The sequence below is a fragment of the Vanacampus margaritifer genome, chromosome 12 (assembly GCF_051991255.1).
Source record: "Vanacampus margaritifer isolate UIUO_Vmar chromosome 12, RoL_Vmar_1.0, whole genome shotgun sequence".
NCBI classification, from domain to species: domain Eukaryota; kingdom Metazoa; phylum Chordata; class Actinopteri; order Syngnathiformes; family Syngnathidae; genus Vanacampus; species Vanacampus margaritifer.
In genome coordinates this window covers 12221636-12242688 of record NC_135443.1, presented here as the reverse complement: position 1 = coordinate 12242688, position 21053 = coordinate 12221636, and the positions used below count along the sequence as shown (strand labels likewise).

General features: G+C 39.1%; 1 protein-coding gene across 6 annotated transcripts in view; it reads left to right on the top strand.

Annotated features, from left to right (window-relative positions):
• Positions 1–15452: 15452 nt before the first annotated feature.
• Positions 15453–21053, top strand: part of fgfr2 (fibroblast growth factor receptor 2) — a 40799-nt gene continuing 35198 nt past the window's right edge. For 5 of the 6 annotated variants that reach the window (XM_077581583.1, XM_077581580.1, XM_077581578.1 and 2 more), the window contains exons 1-2: positions 15453–15996; positions 17197–17452. In XM_077581583.1, the coding sequence (XP_077437709.1) occupies positions 17272–17452 (181 nt within the window). In that variant the 5' untranslated portion in view covers positions 15453–15996; positions 17197–17271. Of the gene's footprint in view, positions 15997–16552; positions 16664–17196; positions 17453–21053 lie in introns of those variants that run through there. The other variant, XM_077581579.1, reaches the window with a different exon arrangement.

Here is a 21053-nt window from a genome sequence, read left to right as displayed (position 1 = left end):
TGAATTGTGTCGAGCTAATTATTTGTTGTCACTTTGAATCGGACATCTTCTTGAATTTTTATCATAATAAGCGGCTATGTTGAAAGTTGAATCAGTAAGACCTGTGGAGGGTAAAACATTGTATTGAATTACATAACATAACAATTTACGTTAACTCTTTGACTGCCAGACGTTTTCAGAAAAGGGATGCCGTGGGTGCCAGCCGATTTTAAGCATTTTGACTGATCTTTCAAGGTCCATAGAAAATTATGTGTTTGGACTATGGAAACACACATACTACAAAAAAAAAAGATTGGACTCTCATCTTTCATCAGAAAAAAAAAGTTTGTTTCTACCTTATTCCGTTTTTCAGTAATCCACAATAGAAAATGGTTAGTTTCACCTCTGTTTTGAAACAAACGTCTTTTAACGTCTTTGGCACTCCTCCATAGGATTTTACTAAACGTTATTTAACGTTTTTGGCAGTCAAAGAGTTAAGATCTGTCTATGATAATGACGGTCGCGTCGCGTTCCAAACGACTGAACTGATGAAGCCTACTCAAGCCCTGAGATTGACATGACTTGCATGAATGAGAATATTAACAAGCATCACTGACACCAAATATAAATCCAAGCTGTAACTCATCTGTTATTTTCAAGTTGATCTATACTGTAAAAGTACGCCAACTTAAGGGTAAAAAAAATATCTTTATGTAATGTAAAATCTGATTTTATTGCTTCTAATATCCTTCATGTGAACGCAGCCGTCATCGCTGATTTTGTATGTCGTGCACGCAAGAGAAAAGCGTGATGAGCGCTTGAGAGCACATCCCTCTCTCTTTTTTAGATGCACTCCTCCTTTTTTTGTGGTTAAATGCTGCGGAAAATTGGATGTCCCGGCAAAGCAGAGGTGGATGTTTTTCCCCGAAGCAGAGTGCGGATGGAGCACATTCCAGGGGAAAGCTGTGTAAATCCCTCCATTGATTTGGTGCGAAACCTTCCTGACCTCTGGAATACATTAGCAGATTAGCCATGGAGGCCATGTGCACACACTCCTCTCGGCTCAACCGTCAGCCTATTCAAACTCTATGGCAGAAGCAGGCTGCCCGTGGCCCCCCAAACACTGAGCCCGGATACCAGGGGCAGATGGGCCCACACCCACTGTTATACGCCAAACCCAATTACACCTTTTGTGTGTGAGTGTGTATTCATTCATGTGCTAGTAGCTTAAAAACATCTTTACGTCTTTTCTAATTGAAGCTCTCAAGTTTATAGCTAAATTCCTCCACACCATTATTTTATTTAGACATTGGTGGACGTTTCCAAAAAAAAAAAAATCTGGACACTGGACTGGCTGGCTGCCAATCACAGGGGCATATAGAAAAGAAAAGAAAACATTCAGACACACAACTCTGTCCAAGGGGGGCATTTTTTACCCGCCGTCCATTTTTAAGCAGAGATATACTAATTTGCTCCTAATAAATTTGTTTTATTTATTGTAGAGCTTTTCTAAATAGGCCAAAAAGCAAATTAACTTTTTTTCTTTTTCTAGAGAGAGCTCAGTATTGTTCATTGGTAATCTTACCGATTCGACATGTCATCATCATTGCTCACTCTTTTTTTTATTTTATTTTATTTTCTTCTCTTTTTCTTTTTTTTGTGTGCGTGAATATGTGCATGTGCGGGTGTGTGTGTACTCATTTATTCACCTAAAACCTATTAAAAATCCAATACCGTTCACCTAAACCCAATACTTCAGAATCCAGTTAGAGTCGTGAGGTTGTCAGGAGACCCGAGGAAGGATCAAAGAAAAGAAAGAAAAGTGAAATCCAGCACCCACCAGACATCACCTACTACCCACCGGGTTACCAACCAGAATCTTTCGCTAACCCCAAAAACATCTAAATTCCAACAAATTAGGGAGACCTCAAAAGACCGATTCAAAGGCCAGAGGAAGAAGCAGATTGTGTTTGAATCTTGATACCAAAAAAAAAAGAAGCAAATTAACTTAACTCGTAACAACGTTTCTCTTCATAACACTTTGATGAATAAAGATACTTTTTTTTTTACAAGCAAAAATGATTCCTTCCACTTTTTGCTCATCATGTTCCACATTGTGAACATATCTCATAAATGATTCCCAAGTAACTGCAGATTGCTCCTGTTTTGGTTAAGAATGTAGCATTCAGCTGCTGTTTAATGCAGGGGCTGATATTTTTTGGTGGGCTACAGGGTCTTTGACCACCACAAAAATCTGGTAAAATCATAAACGATTTCTCATGTCGAAATCTGTTCTGGTAGCAGTTTTTCAAAAAACAAAAACTAATATATATAAACAATATGCAATTGCTTGATTGATTTTGATTTAATGATGTGATCCATCGTTGTGGCCCTCAGAGGAAATAGTTTGGACACCTGATCCAGAATCTTCAATAAACATAAAATACATTTTTTATTGTAATGTTGGAGATTAGATTTCAGCTCCAAAATTTGAAAAACAGATTCAGACATGCTAACCACTACCTCAACATACTACTTAGACTAGTGTTAATTTTATCCGCCATTTTTAAATTTTGTCTGTTTTAGTCCAGTTTCAATCACGCTTGTTAGTTTTTATCATAGTTTATCAACCTCATCCAGATTATATTTAGTCCATTTTTAGTCGACTATATATCAAGCATTTTAATCTTTATTTTAGTCTAAGAACACATCACTTTATTCGTCTAGTTTTAGTCAACAAAAACTGTCAACATTTTAGTCAAATTTTAGTCAAGGCAATCATTTACCCCTGTATATTTTTTTCCAGCATATTATGTTGAACATTTCTGATCTAAAACTATTTCAGAGAAACTTTCACCGTGAATCCACCTCCTGTCTGTCCCTTGTGTTTGTGCACTTGCTAGCTGCAGATTTAAAAGGGGGTGTGTCACTGTGTGTCACATGACAGTGTCATGTGACAAGATTTTGCAAAACATTTCATTTTCATCTCGTTTTTTGTTCATGAACTAAAATGTCCATATATTTTAATCCAGTTTTTATTAAGCCAAGTACATTTTTGTCTCGTCTTCATTAATCGAGAAAAATGCAAACTGATTTAGTCCCACTTTTTGTTTATCAATGAGGGTTTTAGTTTAGTCTAGTCTGGTGAAAAACGTGGGTTGACGAAATTATTTGTGTTTAGTTTTCGTTGACGAATTTAACACTAACTTAGACCTTATATCAGTTATCAGTGTTGGCGACTCGGCAGTCAGTCGCAGGGCACATATTGAGACGGACAGCCGTCACTGAGTAGGAACTGAAGCCATGTTGCCTCTATTGACTTATTTATCTCTAGTTAACTCTTCACTGTTGGATTTATTCCATACATTGTACTCAACCTTTATCTTCAGTTTGACTTCCTAGCAAGCTGAACTCATTTTTACTATAGTATAATGTAAAGTAACATGTCATTGCACGCTTGATTCTGTGCTTTGGTATCAGGTCGTATTCTCGCCATTACTCAGCATAAAATGGATGATTTCTATCAAAATGCAACAACATGTCAACTTCCATTTCACTTGCACTTCCTGGAGTTTTTTCTCGTAGAAAGAAGTTGACCCTTCATGTGTGAAACTGAATTAATCTTTTTTTTTTATTTTTTTTTTTATCTCTCTTCTCTTTTCTTTTTTTTTTTTATCTCCCTGTACCCTAGTTAATGTTTACACTGATCGATTGGGCTTCTGAGAGGAGCTAAACAACAACATGCAAATCAGATGATGACTATTTGGTTATCTGACAAGGAAACAATAGCATGAGCCCAGAGGCGTCATGTTCTCACTCCACCTGTGATTTATTCCTCGTAGCCAACTAAACCTTGGTTCATGTTCCTCATTCTTTTTGCTCGCCCTCTTTTCTACTATTCCTCCCTCCTCCTCTTTCCTGCATCTTTTCTATTTCTCTGCCCATTGGCTATTCTTCCTTTTGCCGCTCCCCCCTCACAGGTTTATTGTCTACGCGTCGAGTGCTTGGCCTCTCACAGAAGAAGCAATTGCTCAAAACCTCCAACCCAGTTCTGCATTTGAGAAGGGGCGTGAAACCTACACAGCCCCCTCTCACTCCTACGCTGTCTTTTGTCTGTATCGAGGTGTCAGAGGTCAGCGACCCTGCGATTTCTCAACCAATCATCTCTTATGACATCCATATGAATTGTCAGGCTGTTGCTTTTTCATGTTTTCACAATGGCAAATTAAAGTTTATTTTAAAAAACACATCTACAAAACACAAATTTGCTATCGACAATTCCATTTTTAAGGGCTAGAGGTTTGATGAGAGCTTGATGAGGTTAGGGGAGGGGTGCCCAGTGTGAGCATTTGGATTCTCAGGGATCGTCTTACAAGGTGTGTCTCCCTTCCTGACTTTCACGGTAACAGTAATTTCAAGCTGAGTTTTTTTTTCTCCCACAGTTTTTTTCGCCACGCTGCTAATACAAAAACTGACATCTTAAGTAAGATGTAATTTCTTAAATTTGACCTAAATTTGCTAATTTTGCTTGATGTTATTTTTGCTTCAAATGAAATTATCAGTCAAGATCATTCTGCTTATTTTAAGATACTTATTACTTATTTATCTTACTTGATCAAGCAGTCTTGGCATTGAGTGTTAACAGACAGTGTTAAGTACTGTGAGGCTTAAAACCAGCATTTCCCACATTTTAAGATGACAACTAACCAACATCAAAGGCCTTGAACTGGGGTTTCATAAGTTGAATTCTCTTATTTTAAGATTTTGTATAATCTTGGAATAAGACAAATAGGGGAAAATACAAGTATGAAAACAATCAGACAAAAGTGCAATTAAGCTTAAGTGGTTTGTTTTGTTATATTTACTAAGCTCAATTTTCTTTGTTTCTATACCAGCTCAGTGGTCTAATGCAGTGGTCCCCAACCTTTTTTTCACCACGGACCGGTTAATACATGTCCACAACTTTGGCGGACCGGCAACCCAGTGGGTCGGGGGGGGGTGCTTGGCTGTTCGTCGGCTGATTAATAAAAGGCTACGACAACAAACGCAAGTCCACTACCATAACAAGGGTAACAAAACGCGACAGAGATAATTAGCATCTTAACATGTGTCAAGAGTCCGTCGTAAACAGAGAAAATCTGGTCACTTTTCAAAATAAAATATTTTTAAGCCTCGGCTAATCAATTAACCGGAATTACAGTAAGTTTTTTTTTTATTCTTTCAACTGTGCGGCCCGGTCCAAAGGTGCCCACGGCCCGGTACAGGTCCGCGGCCCGGTGGTTGGGGACCACTAATCTAATGGTAGAGTGCCTACCCTCAGACTTGGAGGTTGGATTCCTGAGACAATGAAAATGGGACCTGTTACATCGCTGCTTGACAGGCAAAGTTATCCAAGCGTTAAAAAAATATTTATGCATTTTAAGAAAATTGTTCTATTTATTAAAACAGTTCTATTTATTACAGCTTTAAAAAAGTCAATGTTTCTTCTTTTTAGTCTAAAAACACTATTTTCAAGAACGCTGTGGTTGATATGGATATAGTATTATTTTCTTATTTTTCAAAATCTTACAAGTAAATTTAAGTTAAAAAATATATATTCTGCTGGCAGATAATTTTGCTTATTTGGTAAGTAATAATTTTCTTATTTTACAATTTTTTTCTCTTAAATTTTCTACTGTCCTTGAGAGATTATTTGTGAGTTTTTAGTCTCAGAACACGACCAAGACTGAATGAACCAATCACACATGTCCAAAACTGCTGTCTACTCACTTTGTTGAAATATGCTCTGTTGGAACATTTGTGCATGTTGGCCTCATCCCATTTTTCCAGTGTGACATAATGATGATTGATGGAATCTGCACCAACAGGGTATCCAAACTGTTTTAAGTGCTTTGAAATCAAATGGAGCATTGAACTTGATTAATTTATTTGCGCAGTGCATTTTTTTTAAAACGAGGACATCCATTAGTCACCACATGTTCAAACATATATGCTTGTTTACTCAAAGAAGTATTGTATGGATTTTTCCTGGCATGTTTCAGAGGTGAGTTCAACTCTTTTCTTTTTCTTTTCTTTTTTTTTTTTTTTTATATATAAATGACTTAGACAAAAGCAGTTTTGTCTTGAAGTGTATTCAGCTCTGCAGAACAGCCCATCCAGGTGCTTTACATGCCTGGAGGAAATTTTAAATCCATCCTGCTTTGCACAACTCACAGCTTCAAACATTGCTGAGGGCGAGTGGGTGGTGGAAAAAGAACTTGGCAAATGCTGAGAGATGAGTTTTTTTGGGAGCTCCGGAGCATGATTAGGACTTGCAAGATGTGGGACATAACAATGTAAAGCCGCTCATGTGGGCATGTTGCAACCTGAAGCATTTGGGTCGAGCCAGCTTGCTCACAGTTGATCCTCTGTGAGGAAGCGCAGGAAGTCGTGTAAATATTAAGCATACACTTATAATGGAATGTTTGCTTAATTAAGTATGGATTTCCAGGGCAGAGGAACTGTCATATGTACATAGCATATCAAGTACAAAGAGCTCTTTTCCAAACTGCCATAAATCCACTTGGCATTTATTTACCCAGACGTGAGACCTGCTAAATTTTTTACAAACATCCTGTTAAATCAATTCAATGGCTCCGTCAGAACACAATGTCAATATTGATCTTTTTGAAAACAGCTCTTTATATTTTGTTGAGTAATTGTATAGATTATTTTTCTGTTCAGTCTCTATCACTGGATGTAGTGCAGACACACCTTGTATCAAAAGGGGTCAAAGGGCAGGGTCCTGGTGAGGAGGTTACGCCTCTGGAGACCGCTCAGCTGAAATTAGGCCGTAGATTGGCGTTCACGGTCAAAGTAGTTAACCTTAGCTCACCTTGCTATACCTAAAGAAAACATATGCTTTGCCTCACTACCTCAGTCTTATTTTAGTAAGGACAAAGTAACAGCATCGGGCCAATAACCAGCTTTATTTTAAGGGATCGGTAATCACGACAGCAGCAGCCCTCTTGTGGTCATTTTACAACCAGGAAGTAGAAATTAGAAGAATAGAAAATGACCACTAATATGCAATTGTAAGGGTGGAAATGTTAAATTGGGATATATAGGACTTTCTTTAAAATGATTTGTCATTGTTTTTTGGGGGAAAATTTCTGTATCAAAAGTACTAGTGGTATCATCAGAGACTACTCAAGAGTTGAGTACCCATACTGGTATTGGTATACTGTATATCCATCCATAGGTCATTTCAATTGATCAGAAAATTTTATTGAATGCATCAATAATTTACTTTTTCTTATTATCCAGCCGCCACTAGACAGAGTAGTATATAGAGTGGCACAAAGAATCAATACACAGAATTAAATGTGGTATTGGGGCACTGAAAACAGCTCACAGCCAAGGTCAAGTCTGTAACTGCCGTCCTGCACAATAATTTACGTGCTGTGACCAGCTTCTCGTCCAATAGCAGCCAAACAGAGTAAGGGTTGGACGTGTAGGTGTTGAGAGTGTTGACGGTAATGACTCATTGATGACATCAGAACATAGAGCAGAGTCTTTTCTGGGCTCAGTGGTTAAAGGTCAGACAGCCCCATTCGCTGACCTTGTGATTTATACCTGGGACCCCCTCGATCTATAAACACAATGAGAGCTATGTGTATGCTGGGAATGTGCGTCTCTCTGAGGTGACCACGTCAATATGTCCCTAAGTACACATAGTTTGCTTCCTCAAGCCTATTTAGTGCTCATTTTGTTACAAATACCAGCCATACGAGAGAGTGAATGATGGACAAACTGCACTCATTTGCTTAAGGTGAAAAGACTCATAATTGCAAACAGATGTTTCAACAATGAAGTGAAAGTCCATCACAAAAGCCCTCTGCCGTATAAATAGTGCATCAGAGTTGCATTAACAATACTGACTCGTCCGAAGAATTCATGCCTGGGTGCTCGTTATCGAGGACAGGCCGGTTCTGTCTACCATTTAATATTTAACCTGGCATCCTGTTGCTCCCAGGAAAGAAACTCCTGGGACCCCTGTAGTCAGCACAAATGTCTAACCTGCCCCTTGCAACAGTGGGGCAAGTTGGACCAATTGCCAAAATATAACACTTCATTTTATTATTATTAATATTATTATTATTGTATTGTATAAGTGTTATTTTTGGCAGCCATTTTAACTTTAGTCTTAGTTTTTTGGGCCAAAAATGCTTATTAGTCTTGATCGCATTTTAATCATACCTTACAGTAGGCTATATGTGATCATTTTAGTTCAGTTTTGGTCAGCAAAGATTCAAAAAGGTTTTAGTCTAGTCACATTTTTTTTTTAAACCAACAATAGTAATTTATAGAAGTGTCTAATAGATTTCATAATTTTAACAGAAAAAGTAGTACCATGGTAAGAAAGCAGAATAGCCTTTATTATCAACCAGCAAAACAAAAATAGCTAATAATAACCACATGATTTGCACTACACCTTGAACTTTTTGATCTTTCTCTTGAACAATGGCATGGGTTTGTTTTTGTTTGGGGAACAGCAACAGGTCTAAAATGCTACATTTGCCTCCATATTTTAGACACTCACTCAAGCATAAGCCAATATGACAAGCTTGACAACACATCACACTTGCTGCCTACTCATGAAGCTCTGCCTGTTCACAGCACAGCAGTAGCTAACACACACATAAGCTAATAAATTGATGCTAGCACACAACAAAGCTAATTTCAACATGAAGCTAGCTAGAATCCCATTTGTTATATATTATATGTATGTCAAGTGCAATGAATTGTTGGAACTCATTTTTGAATTAACATTGGTTTGCTACGATAGCTCACTAATGAGAAAAGCTGGATTGCATACATCAATTTGGTTGATTTTCTTCCAGCCTACGTGCATATAGTTGAGTCTGTTTCACAAGCATTGGTTTTGTAGTCAATTTAATAGAATGAACTGTTTTCATTTTTCATCGAATAAAAGGTATAAAGTTGTCAATGCCATTTCTTTGTGTTTCTCCTGGTAAAAGTTTTGTATTATTTTTTTCATACGGCACAATACTGACAGTCGTGTGGGAAAAAACACACACACTTTGATCAGACACGCACACTTCCCTTCACTGTTTCTCCATTTCACTTTTATATTGTCCTAGCCATTGCAACTTGGGGAAATCAAAATGAACAAATGCTCAGTTTTTAGCTGGAAACATCAACTTTCTCCCCCTTTGCTTTGTGCTAACCCTTGCCAAAAAGTAGTATACATTAAGTACATAATTAGAGTATACTTAGTATACCTAAGTTTATTTTTCGAGTGTACTTATTCTTGTACTAAAAGTAAACTTTAAGTAAACTCCTTGGGACTAAATTGGAACATTAGTACACTTAAAAGTATACTTAAGTATATTAATAAGTATACTTTATGATATATTTAAGTACACTATTAAGTATACTTCAAAGTATACTTTGTGGTACACTTACTGTATGCCACAGTTTAGTTTACAGCAAAAAGCACAGTGATGAATTGATAGTGGTCGAACCAGCGAACACTGCTACTAATGGTAGCAAACTTAACCTCTTAACCCCTTAACATGATCTTTCAGGTTTCATTAACAAATGTAACCTATAATTTTGGTTACGTAGCGAGCGCTTTCTAAGTACATACTACACAGTATGTAAACTTTTAATATTTGTTTTACTGTACTTACAAGTACACTTAACATTTACTTGGTGCAGTATACTTCCAATAAGTACAAGCAAAAGCAAACTCGATGTATACTTTCCTAATTTTGAGTATACTTCAAGCATACTTAAATATACTTGTTTTTGGTAAGGGAAGCTTTTAGCTGAGTTGCAGGCATCCCAGCTATTTCAAACACTCTTGAGTACTGAGGTGGAAACATGCAAGGAATCTGGAGGATTGACCCTCCTCTTGTATGCTATCCACTCCTGCTTTCCGTACCGTACTCTCTGGTAGAAGAGATGTGAGCCTGCCTTGCTGCCTGGATCATGTTAGGCCTACCACAACTGTGACGCAGAGAAGAATACAATTCTCACTTTTGGAAAGATGTCTTGAGTTTAAATCACAGGAATCACTTAGAAAAGTGCAGACGTCAGTCAATGTTGAGCTGTTTACAAAAGTGAAATAAATGCCAATGTGCACGTAGGTTTCTGGTCAGTGGAAAGAGGATGATGTAATGATTTTTTTTTAATTTTGTGGTGGCAAGGGGAACAGTTCCACTATGACACAAATTTGGCTACATTTTGATGGGAAAATGTGCCTCAAAATACATGATAGCGTACAATGTGACAATGCATTTAAAGTTTAGTCGAGGAAGATTACTTGTATCCAAAGTAAGGTAGTGTTTTTTTGTGTGTAGTCAGGTTTCCATCCAATTGTTTTGAATTTTTTAAGCAAATTTACTGAAAATGCTCAAAACGGACATGCGAGTTATGCCCGTTTCCATCTGTTCTTCTTTTGCTAATATTGAGAGGGGACTCCGCCGCTCTAGGTGGCGGTATGCACCATATAGTAAAGTAGAAGAAGAAGACCAGGAAGCGACTGCGCCATGCGATGACGTTGTATGTATGAGTTTGCTTTCGTAATTCTTGATAAACCGTAGCGTTTCTTTGCTGTTTTCACTTCTGAAATTGCATTAATATTCGCTTCTTTAATTCATTCCAAGAAGATTTCTGTTTCGTCGTCCCCCCAAAAAATACCTTACTTTATAGTCCGACATTGCTTTGGGACTATAAACTTCATGTGATATTATATCCGGTCAAAACGTGCAATGTGTATCCGGTCTTGTCAGCTTTTATTCGCAAAACCCGTTTCCATAGCCAAAATGCGCATTTTTCTTTTTTCAATACTTTCCAAAATCCAACCCTTTGAAGCGTAAAAACTTTTTTTTGAGAATTTTGGGCCCTTTTTCGAATTTCTAGCATTTTCATTCAGTTTTATTTTCGCATTTCTTGAAAATTGTGTTGCTATTTTGAGTAGTGAATGTATTGTTATTCTCAAATGTTAATATGTGAGATGCATGAGAAGGATCTTTGCATTAATGTCTTCCTCATTAAAGGGGAAGTCAACACGTACATTTTCTTTACAATTAGTAATGTAATTTAGTAATGTGTTTAAATACGGTATTCTGATTAATATTGTGTTTATAAAATATGAATAAAGCAACAAAAACATTCACAAGATCTGAGCCCTGAGCAACTGTGATGTCATTTTCAGTCAAGAGCAAGTGGCAAAATGGTTGCCCCCTGAAATGGATAAAAACAGTTGGATTTTGCTGCTAATTCATATTCCACAAAGGCAATATTGTCAGGTTAAAACAACCTAGCACATTTAATAAACAACAGACAAGGAATGAAGACAAAAGGCTTAGATTATTTTTCGCTCGCAAGGAGAACGGACAGAGATGTGAGATGTCAGTTACAATCTCCTACCCATTCTGAAGCACACACTGCCGAGCCCTCTCTTTTTATTGTTTTTTTTACATGGCGTTCCAACAACAAAATCTTTCAGTCCTTATCTTCCAATAAGGGCACAGTTCCTGTTCTGCAGCTGCAAGAGCAAGCAGAGTAAATATGGGATAATTTAAGTACATTGATTCTAGCAAATATTAATTAGAATGCTGCATTTAGACTAGCCGGGGCGCATACAACCTATTATTGTAAAAAAAAATATTCAGGGCTGACTCCGCCTTTAAGTTTTTCATCAGTTTATTTACTTTTTTATGTACTTATCTTGGAAAAGAAACATAATATTGGAACGTCAATTTTTAAAACATCACACTCTTTTCTTAAAAATATTTTTAAAAATTCAATGAAAAAACCCAACTTCATTCTTGTGAGATTAAAACTTTAATCTCATGTTTTTCTCTCTCATTTACGTTTAGCCATAATTGTTCTTTATTGGGAATAGTGGCTCAATTGTATATTATACCAAATGGAATGACAGCATATTAATAAATATTATATGACAACAACAGTTGGAATGAATTATTTCCATGACTTGTTTTGTCAAATTTTTGAACAAATCCAAAATTGTCCATCATCTCTGAATGGATTGTGTTTTATGACACACTTTTCAGGCTGCTGAAAAGCCATCCATATTCTTACCTAAACATTCCCCCTGTGGAGTAGCTATATATGTTTCAAATTAAACCTGAAGTGTGTGTCCACCTACCTTTTCGCTGCATATGGCCGCCGTCCCCCAGCCGCACACATCTTTGCGCATTTGTTTCATATTTTGCACAGGATGTGACTCGCTTGTGTTTGATGTTTTGATTATACAGTCAGTGATATAGTGGCAGTGCAAGGAGAGGGCTTTCCAAGATTTGGTGTCGTACACTTTACAACAGCATACCGTTGCCATTCATGATCAAGACCACCACCCTCAAGCCTGCACGAGCCTACAAAGGACAAGTGTGCTTTGTGCTCTGTGAATATTTCTGTAAGGGCATGTTTTGATTTTCTGGCCCAGTTCACTGAAATGGAGTGGAATGTATATATGAACCACGACAGTAAAAGATATTACAGTCGTTGATTGGCGCCTCTACAATGACCCAAACTTTTAAAGGCGCTCCATTACAAAAACATTTTTACAGTTATGATCGCCACTTTCAGAGGGGTATTAACTATTAATTTAACAATATGTTAAAGGCTTTACCATAAACATGATAAGCGTTTGTAGAAAATGGATGAATGTATGGTTTGTAAAGCCATGAGGTCAAAGGAACTGTGTGAGGAGCTCAGAGACAAGCTTGTGGCGAAGCCACAAAAATAATGACTGCTGCTTTTAATGTTCCCAAGAGCACAGCATCCTCCATCATTTTTCAATGGCAGAGGTTTGGAACAACCAGGACTGTTCCTCGAGCTGGAGTCTATCTCAGCGTAATAGACGGACAACACCCTCAACTGGTCGCCAGTCAATGGCATGGTGACTGTGAACAGACAGTCGGAATAGATTGCACAGCAGCTGCATGAGAATGTTAATAACGACACGACGAATGGCAATTTGGTGGAAACCAGACAAAGCTTACTGTACAGTACATTCTTCCTTCTGGAAATTTCTCCCATCTCTATACAGGATCTCTGGAGCTCAACTGGTGTAATTAACGACTTTCAAACAGACGTTCTGTTAAACGGGGCTTTAGGGGGAATAACACAAGCCGGGATTTACTTGGCTGTCTCTTTGAAGCAGATGTGTTAAGTGCTAGCTGTACAATTAGATGCCTAGCAATGTCTTGCATTCAACTAAAAGTGGAAGTCAACTTTAAACATTTCCTGACAATAATATGTTATATGTGACCTCACTAGTTTAAACATGACATTCTGATTAATGTTCCATTTTTGGAAAATGAGTTATAAAGCAAAATCCAGCCGTTTTTATCCATCTCATGGGGCGGCCATTTTTGCCACTTGCTGTCGACAAGATGACATCAATGTTGCTCAAGGCTCAGGCAACAACCAATCAGAGCTCACCTGTTTTCTGAAGCTGCGCTGTCATTGGTTGTTAATGAAACCTGAGCAACTTTGATGTCATCTACAGCCAGGGCTGGACTGGTACAAAAAAATCAGCCCTGGCATTTTGACCCTGCCCTCTTGCCTAACATGTAGTTCTGCCACTGATGTTTATTGATGATGTTTCAGTTTGCTATCCATATTAAAAAATAAATTGTGGGCCAGTCTCTTGGTGTAAATGTAGGATAATAACAATTAAAAAGCACTGCATCGGCCCAAAAGAGGCCGGCCCACCGGGCAACTGCCCTGTATGCCAGATGCCCCGTCCAGCCCTGTCTGCAGTCGACAGCAAGTGGCAAAATGGCCGCCCCATGAGAAAGATAAAAAAAGGCTGGATTTTGCCCCAAGTAAGTTATTATCACTGGCTCAGCAAGAATAGAGAGTTAAGAGGAAGAAATTAGCTGGTCCAAAGACAAAAGGAAGCTAGTTGTTGATTAGCTCACTTCAAAACTGAAAAACACAGAGAGGATTTAACAGTAAGAAGAAAGAGTCTCAGCATTTAGGATATGCTTACATGCAAGCTTCCCATTGATGGTTCATAAAAACAATATGAGGGAATCAATGTGTTGCTTTCAGATGCTGCTAAGATTGCATTGCCACGTTCTTTCCCTTTCACTGCCTTTCATTGTTTCAAACAGAAGACCAGCAGGCCTAAGGAAGCAAGAGTTTTGAATAAAACATTGTACAAGGGCATCAATGACATGTTGATGGATACCACAGTGCCGGGCATTGACTCCATATAGTTTGCAGTGAAAAGCTCTTGAGACTCGGCTTTCCAACACCCATAAGTCAGATGGCCAAAGAGTGAAGAATCATTTGGAAGAGGGAAATTAATTATGTAAGAGGAAAAAAATCAGTAGGCCTTCTGTGCCACGCTTGAAAAGTCAATAAAAGTCTCCCTCCAAAAGTCCAAATCCAACTTGATTTCAGGTCTCATCTACATTCTGATGGCTCTTTTGGTAGAGGCAGGGATGTTGCAAGAGGAGCGCTAACATATTCCTGAACTACAAAATGTATTTGTTTATTTATTTTAAGTTTTGAGTAACATTGCCTGAGAGGTACAATAATAATTAGACTTATTTAAATTTTTTGGCCCTTTTGTGTTGTTAACATTATTTTTTTTTAATGCAGCACATAGTTACACCACTGAAAACTACTTTCTAAATTGATATATCTATGACTGCCCTCACATTCATCCACACATTTTCTTTACCATTCATATAATGTATTGGTTATTATAGGTGATCTTACATTTACAGATATGAACAATTTAGAGTTTTCAATTAACCTAACATGCATATTCTTGGAATGTGGGAAGTAGCCGAAGCAAATTCCACACAGGAGGACTTTTATATTATATTAGTTATCCTTTTAATTATATCACTTTGCTCTTAGTCGGCAAGTTGCTAATCTACGGTGTCGGTTTTTATCTATCATGATGATCCTTTTTTGTTATATGGTGATAAACTCCTGTGTGTTATTGTCATGATTGTGATTGTGAGGCCATAAAACAAATTTTTACTCGTCTGATTGTCACTGGGTCAGCTGGGAGCAGCTTTGAGGTGACGTCAGAAGTCGAAAGTTGGAACAGCCACAGTGTGTATGTATGTATGTATGTATTATTATTATTATTATTATTATTATTATTATTATTATTATTATTATTATTATTATTATTATTATTATTACAGAGGGTCCCGAAGAGGCGTATACCATGGCTCAGTAAAGGTTGGGAAACACCGGTCTAGCCCGTTGTAGACCGTGAGATATTGCACTTTGACACGAGGGGGCGCTCTAACTGCGGAGCGCGTTCACGAGTTCATTGGTTCTGCCTGCCACTTTCAAGCGAGTTGAACACGGTCACACACGCTTGGATGTTCGGATGGGCGGAGGGAGGCGAGGCCCAAAAGCACTGCGGCCAGGAAGCAGCTCAAATTACAGCGAGAGGGGGAGCGTTGAGGGAGGGAGGAGAGCAGTGTGTGGAGACGTAAGGAGGAGAAAAGCTAGTAAACCTGACAAAGCGGCTGCGTAAAACACTGCGAGGAGTGTCGGCAAAGAGAAGAGGACGCACGATGATGGATTTTAACACATTTTGCATCGGACATCTGTATTATTGTGCGTCCTAATCCCACGTCTACCCTCGCACTGACTTTCTTTTGAGTTGACAAGTGCACAGCTGGATTGCTGTTGCGCCTTGGAAGAAGAAACTTGGTGACGAGGAGGAAAGTTTCGGTGCTACTTCACCGTGCTTTTTTTTTTCTTTCTCACGGATAAAACGCGTAAAAGTAGGATTTCTTTGCATGGCAGCGGACTACTCTGCGAGTCAGGCTTGGAATATATTCTGTGATTTGATCTGAGAGTGGATTTGTTAACGGCAGACAGATTTTCTTTTCGGAGCGTTGAGGAGTTGGGAGACATTCCTCCGTCTGGATTGAACCCATGTTCTGTCCTCCCTTATCCGTGCATGCCAAAACAGCGCCACGATTTTACTCCACTTTGGTAAGTGTTTCTTCTGTTTAAGATCAAACTCCGTATGAAAAGTTTCCATCAACTTTCTTCTGTCTCGCTGCATTAAGGTAGAAATAATTTGTTAAACATTAAGGTTCAAGTTAAATGAACATTCCAGGTCTAAATGCAAATAAACACCACTTTAGAATGTGGCAATATGTTTATTGTCAACTGTGCATGCGACCAAAGTGTGTTGAACTTCACTGAAAGAATGTATTTCCCCCCCTAGTGAAAATGGGCCCTTGTTTGTTTTAGAAGGCGAAGAACTATACAACACCTTGCATCATCACTTTAGAGCTCACTAACGTGGCTCCTGGTTATTTATTACTATGCTTAATTTTCTACATCGCCTTTATGGTGCCAATTATCCCGTGACCGCAGTTGTTTTTTTCACTGCTTTGGTACCGGGCCCCCTAAATCACCGAGCAGCTCCAAATGACCCCCCATTGAGGAAAAGCCAACTGATTTGAATCTCAATAGGAATTCAACCCGCGCCAAGAAATTTCATTCAAAGTCTGCTTTAAATGAAGGCAGCGCTCACGTTGGGAGCAAAGCAACACCATTAGACACTATTTTATAGTCAAGGCTTGCTTTACTAGTATTATTTCATTTTATTTTGGACATTTTCATACGTTTGCGTCTGCTAAAGTGAAATGTGGTAAGTTCATTGTTATTCAATGTAGTATCGTATTCATTTTTATAGTTATTATTAGTTCATTGTGACCTAATTGTGATTCTCATTAAGTCAAACAACAACAAAATAATACGAATAATATTAGGCTGTAAAAGTTTGAACATTCAAAGACCTTCACCAAAGATTTGAATAATACGCGTGACAAGTGACAGAAATGCAGCAAAGGGCAGTGCCGCGCAACAGGTTCGATACATCCCCTGCGTACAGGAATCAACTCCAGGACGAGATGATGATGAATGAGACGAGTGTGGTGTCTGCTGGGAAGATTTGATTGTGGAGAATGAGATTTTAAACACGCCAATAAAGATAGGGTATTTTGATACTGATATGCCAAATTTGAATGTTACAAGTTTCCCCGCATCAGTTTATTTGACTGCATTGTAAAGTCTTCCAAAGGAGAGATTTCCCTTCACCCTCAAGTCAGATGATTTAGTGAAAAACACTTTTTTTTTTTTTTCTCGATTCCTCAAGTAACCATTGTCTTATTCCATTCTCAGCCCAGGTGATCGGGTGAATTCCAGTGCGTGACAGCCCGACCCGGCAGCAGTTGATGGTTGGGCGGACCCCCTCAGATGGGATCAGTGTCCAGGGGGCGGCGGAGAAGGGGGGTATGGGGAGCGCTGGCCCCCTCTAACGGGATGGCCTCTTGGGCCTGGCTGCTGGCTGCCGTCCTGCTGTCCCTGTTGACTGTCAGCGTGGCCCGGCCGCCCCTTACCCCCACCAAGGAAGAGGAGGCCACTCTGGAACCTGAAGGTGAGCAGAGAGGGTTCGAGTGATGGACTATGTCTGACTTGTTTTCATGAAGCAAATGTGGAATATGCAGGCCACATTGAGTTTTTATGTTATGTGAAATTTTAAAATATATGCTGAAAAGAGCCAACAAACGTGGACACAGCAAGCCTCCTGTTTTGTCATCTGTTGCCGATGTCTGCTGCAGTTTAGTTTGAGTGTGAGTGTGAAAGGCAGGTTGGTGGAAGCGGGTAGGGTGGGACACTGTTTATGCTGGCAGCACTACCTGCTTGCCTGGAATTAAGTGAGATGGAAAGGGAGACTCTTGGAATGGTACCATATGCTTGTTCTCTGTGGTCTTTAAAAAAAAAAAAAATTACATGTAGCATTTTATACTTTGGTTTTCCTAAAACCACTAAAATGAATAATCCAGATACTTTACATGGCTTTGGTCAAACTGTTTAAAATATGTTGGTGGCCTTTTTGTATTCATAACATTGTAGTGGGCAGATGTGGGTCTATCAAGAATATAATCGATTTAGTTGCAGATTCCTTATTTTCTTCTGAAGTTATTCATGTGTTAATCGTATCAATGGAAAGCATGTAATCTAGGAGTTTATGCAGTCAGACATTTTTTATCTTGGCATTTGCTTATTGCTTTCAATTGGAGACTTGTCCATGTTTTCGTTGTCTGTAAGATAGTGTTTATTTTTATTTCTGTGTGAAATAACATTCCAAAGCCTTTTGTTGTACTGCTTTGATTGTTTGTTTGGCAAACAAGAAAACATTACATTTCACCCATCCCCCACGCACATGCGCTATTCATCCTACAGCTTCTCTTGACCTTTACTTTAGAGGTCAAGAAAAATTGTTTGTTGTGTTGATGAGAGGCTGTCTCGCTTTCCTATGGCTAGGGGTGAACGGAGGGCCAGCGAAAGAAGATTTATCCATATTTGACTCAATCTGTAAATTGGAAGTCAACCTAAAACTTTCTTTACTAGTCTAAACACAGTATGTTTGTGAAATATCTCAGAGGGCGGCCATTTTGCCATTTGCTGTTGACTGAAAATGACATCACAGTTGCTCAGGACTCAAGAAATGACCAATCACAGCTCAGCTCAGCTTGCGAATTTCACATGACCAAACTCAAAAAGCAGGTGAGGTGATTGGTCGCTACTTGAGCTCTTAGGTACTGGGATGCCATTTTCAGTTATAGCGAGTGGCAAAATGGCTGCCCCCTGAAATGGGTGGATTTTGCTGCCTAATTCATATTCCACATACACAATGTTAATCCGAATGCCATGTTTAGACTAGTGGGGGCACATACATCATATTATTGTCAAGAAAATGTCTGGGTTGACTTCATGTCAGGGAAAGAGACTGGCTGCTGAACCCACCCTGTGTGTCCTAATAACACCCCCCTTCGGAGATGTTTGGGATTCCCTCCAGCCCGCTCTGCCCTGCAGCCATGCAGCGTGTGCGCGTGGGAGTAAAATAGCTTTGAATGGCTGAGATTGCGTATCAGCGTAGTAGTAGAGCCCGTGTGGCCCTGCGAGTTTTTCTACCTGTAACATTTGTAGCCAAGCTAGTGTGGTGGTTAAGGCCCTACACAACAGAGCCATTGTTGTCACTGAAGCCGCTGTGGTATCTGTGGGAGCGTGTTTACCTTGTCCAGGCGTACTCCGTTTGCCCTCTGACAATGGTAGCAAACACAATCCTTTGCATTGCTTTCCTCAGCTTCACAGGCCTTGCTTGCCTTTGCGTATGTCGAATAAAAGTGGCACGCTGGAAGACGGCCCGAAAGCGAGCGCAGCTGACAAAAGTCAGTTCATGACTTGGCCCTTATCCTGCTTTCCCTGCCAAACTTTGTTCTTTACAAAAAAACAAAAAACATTTTGTGCAGCATGGAGAGCGACTTCTCCAAATAGTTGAGTGGTTAGATAATTAGAGACAGCAAAGTTGAGTCTTTCATGTTGAGACTGACACAACTAACATTTGGAGGTTTTTCAAAAGAGACAGCGTTTATTTCGTTCTTTTCGACCGTGTGAATACTGTAGCTGCGGTGGTCTTGGCACTGATTTGTTTGATTTCTACACTGATTGTAGAACAAAAAAACGTTGCATGTAGCAGTCATGGTCATGGTGGTCAACTGTGTGAGAAGATGCAGAGTGTTGAGTGTTTATTGCCATTTTGTAACACTGTGCCATCTCATAGTAGTAGGAGGGCAGCTGTAAAAGAATAAAAGTGTCAGTTGGCGAGTTAATGACATGGAGTATGTGTGTGTTTGGGAGGGGGAGGGGGGGGGGGGGTTATGTTGTTGACAATAGACCTGAACTCCAAAACTAACACCTTAAGTGTCGCCGGTCCACAGCAGGGGGCAGAGGTGATGATAGAGGAAAACAGATTACTACTTTATACCAGTGTAAATTACGAGTTAATAGAGTTTGCTTTTAACACATAGGTGCCAGTTTTTTACCTGATTGTAGCCTCTCAAATTAGGCATATGTAGTATTTTAGCTTAAATGTTCAATCACTCAATGGCCAAAACCTTACCGGAAAAATTGATTGAATCAGAGATAAATTGAAAAACAAAGAGAAGAACTCTAAAGCCAGGCAGCAAACTTTTCCATCTGTTGTTAAATTTGTCGCCAGCTGTGTTCTATTGCTATAAAAACATGGAACATACCAAAAGAAAGATTAAAGTCTCTTCTTTCATCAGGAAAAAAAAAGTATATTTCTACCTGTTTCCGTTTTGCAGCAATTAGCATTAGAATGATTCACAAACCTGTTTAAAACTGGGTATAAGAGCTTTTTTTCAACATGGCCCTAGTTGATCTCTTATACTGTACTGTCGCCTGCTGGCCGTTTTTGAAATAACTACATTTGCTTCAATCATTCTCTTCAGTTCAGAAGCTGCATCTAATGCTCTAGCATAAAAAAACATGAACATCATATAAATACGTCTTTGGGGCACATGGTAATATTTAAAATAGAACGTATTTATATGTTTTTGGGGAGCAAATGAATGTATGGTGTATAAACTAAAAAGCAAAGGCCCAAGAATGGAGCCTTGTGGCACTCCCGTTATGCAACTTTTAATATTCTAGACGTGTAGCGTTTAGATAACAAGCTGGGCGAGTTAGCACATTTGCTTCATAGTTCTGAGGTTGAGGGTTCAAATCTGGTCTATGGCTTTTTATGTGGAGTTTGCATCTTCTATCCTTTCATGCCAGCTTCATTAAACTCTAAACAGTCCTTAGGTGTGAATGTAAATGCTTGTTTGTCTATATGTGGCTTTCAATTGACTGGTGACCAGTCCAGAATGTACCCCACCTTGTGCCAAAAGTCTGCAGGGATAGGCTCCATCACACCCGTAAACCTAATGGAGTTCAGTTGTATAGAAAATGGATGGCTGGCGGTGTAGCGCTAATGTTGTGGCTTCATTATCCAAAAGCATTATGGAAGGAAGGACACCTTTAGGCTGAGAACCAATAAAGAGATAAGAAGGAGCCAGATTTAAAAGGGTCGGGTGGGGTTCAGGGAAAACCTTGATTGGGAATGGGTAGCGGGGGGTTAGGCAAAATGAAGGGTCTTGTTGCCATGGATGTTAGCTGGGGGCCGGCAT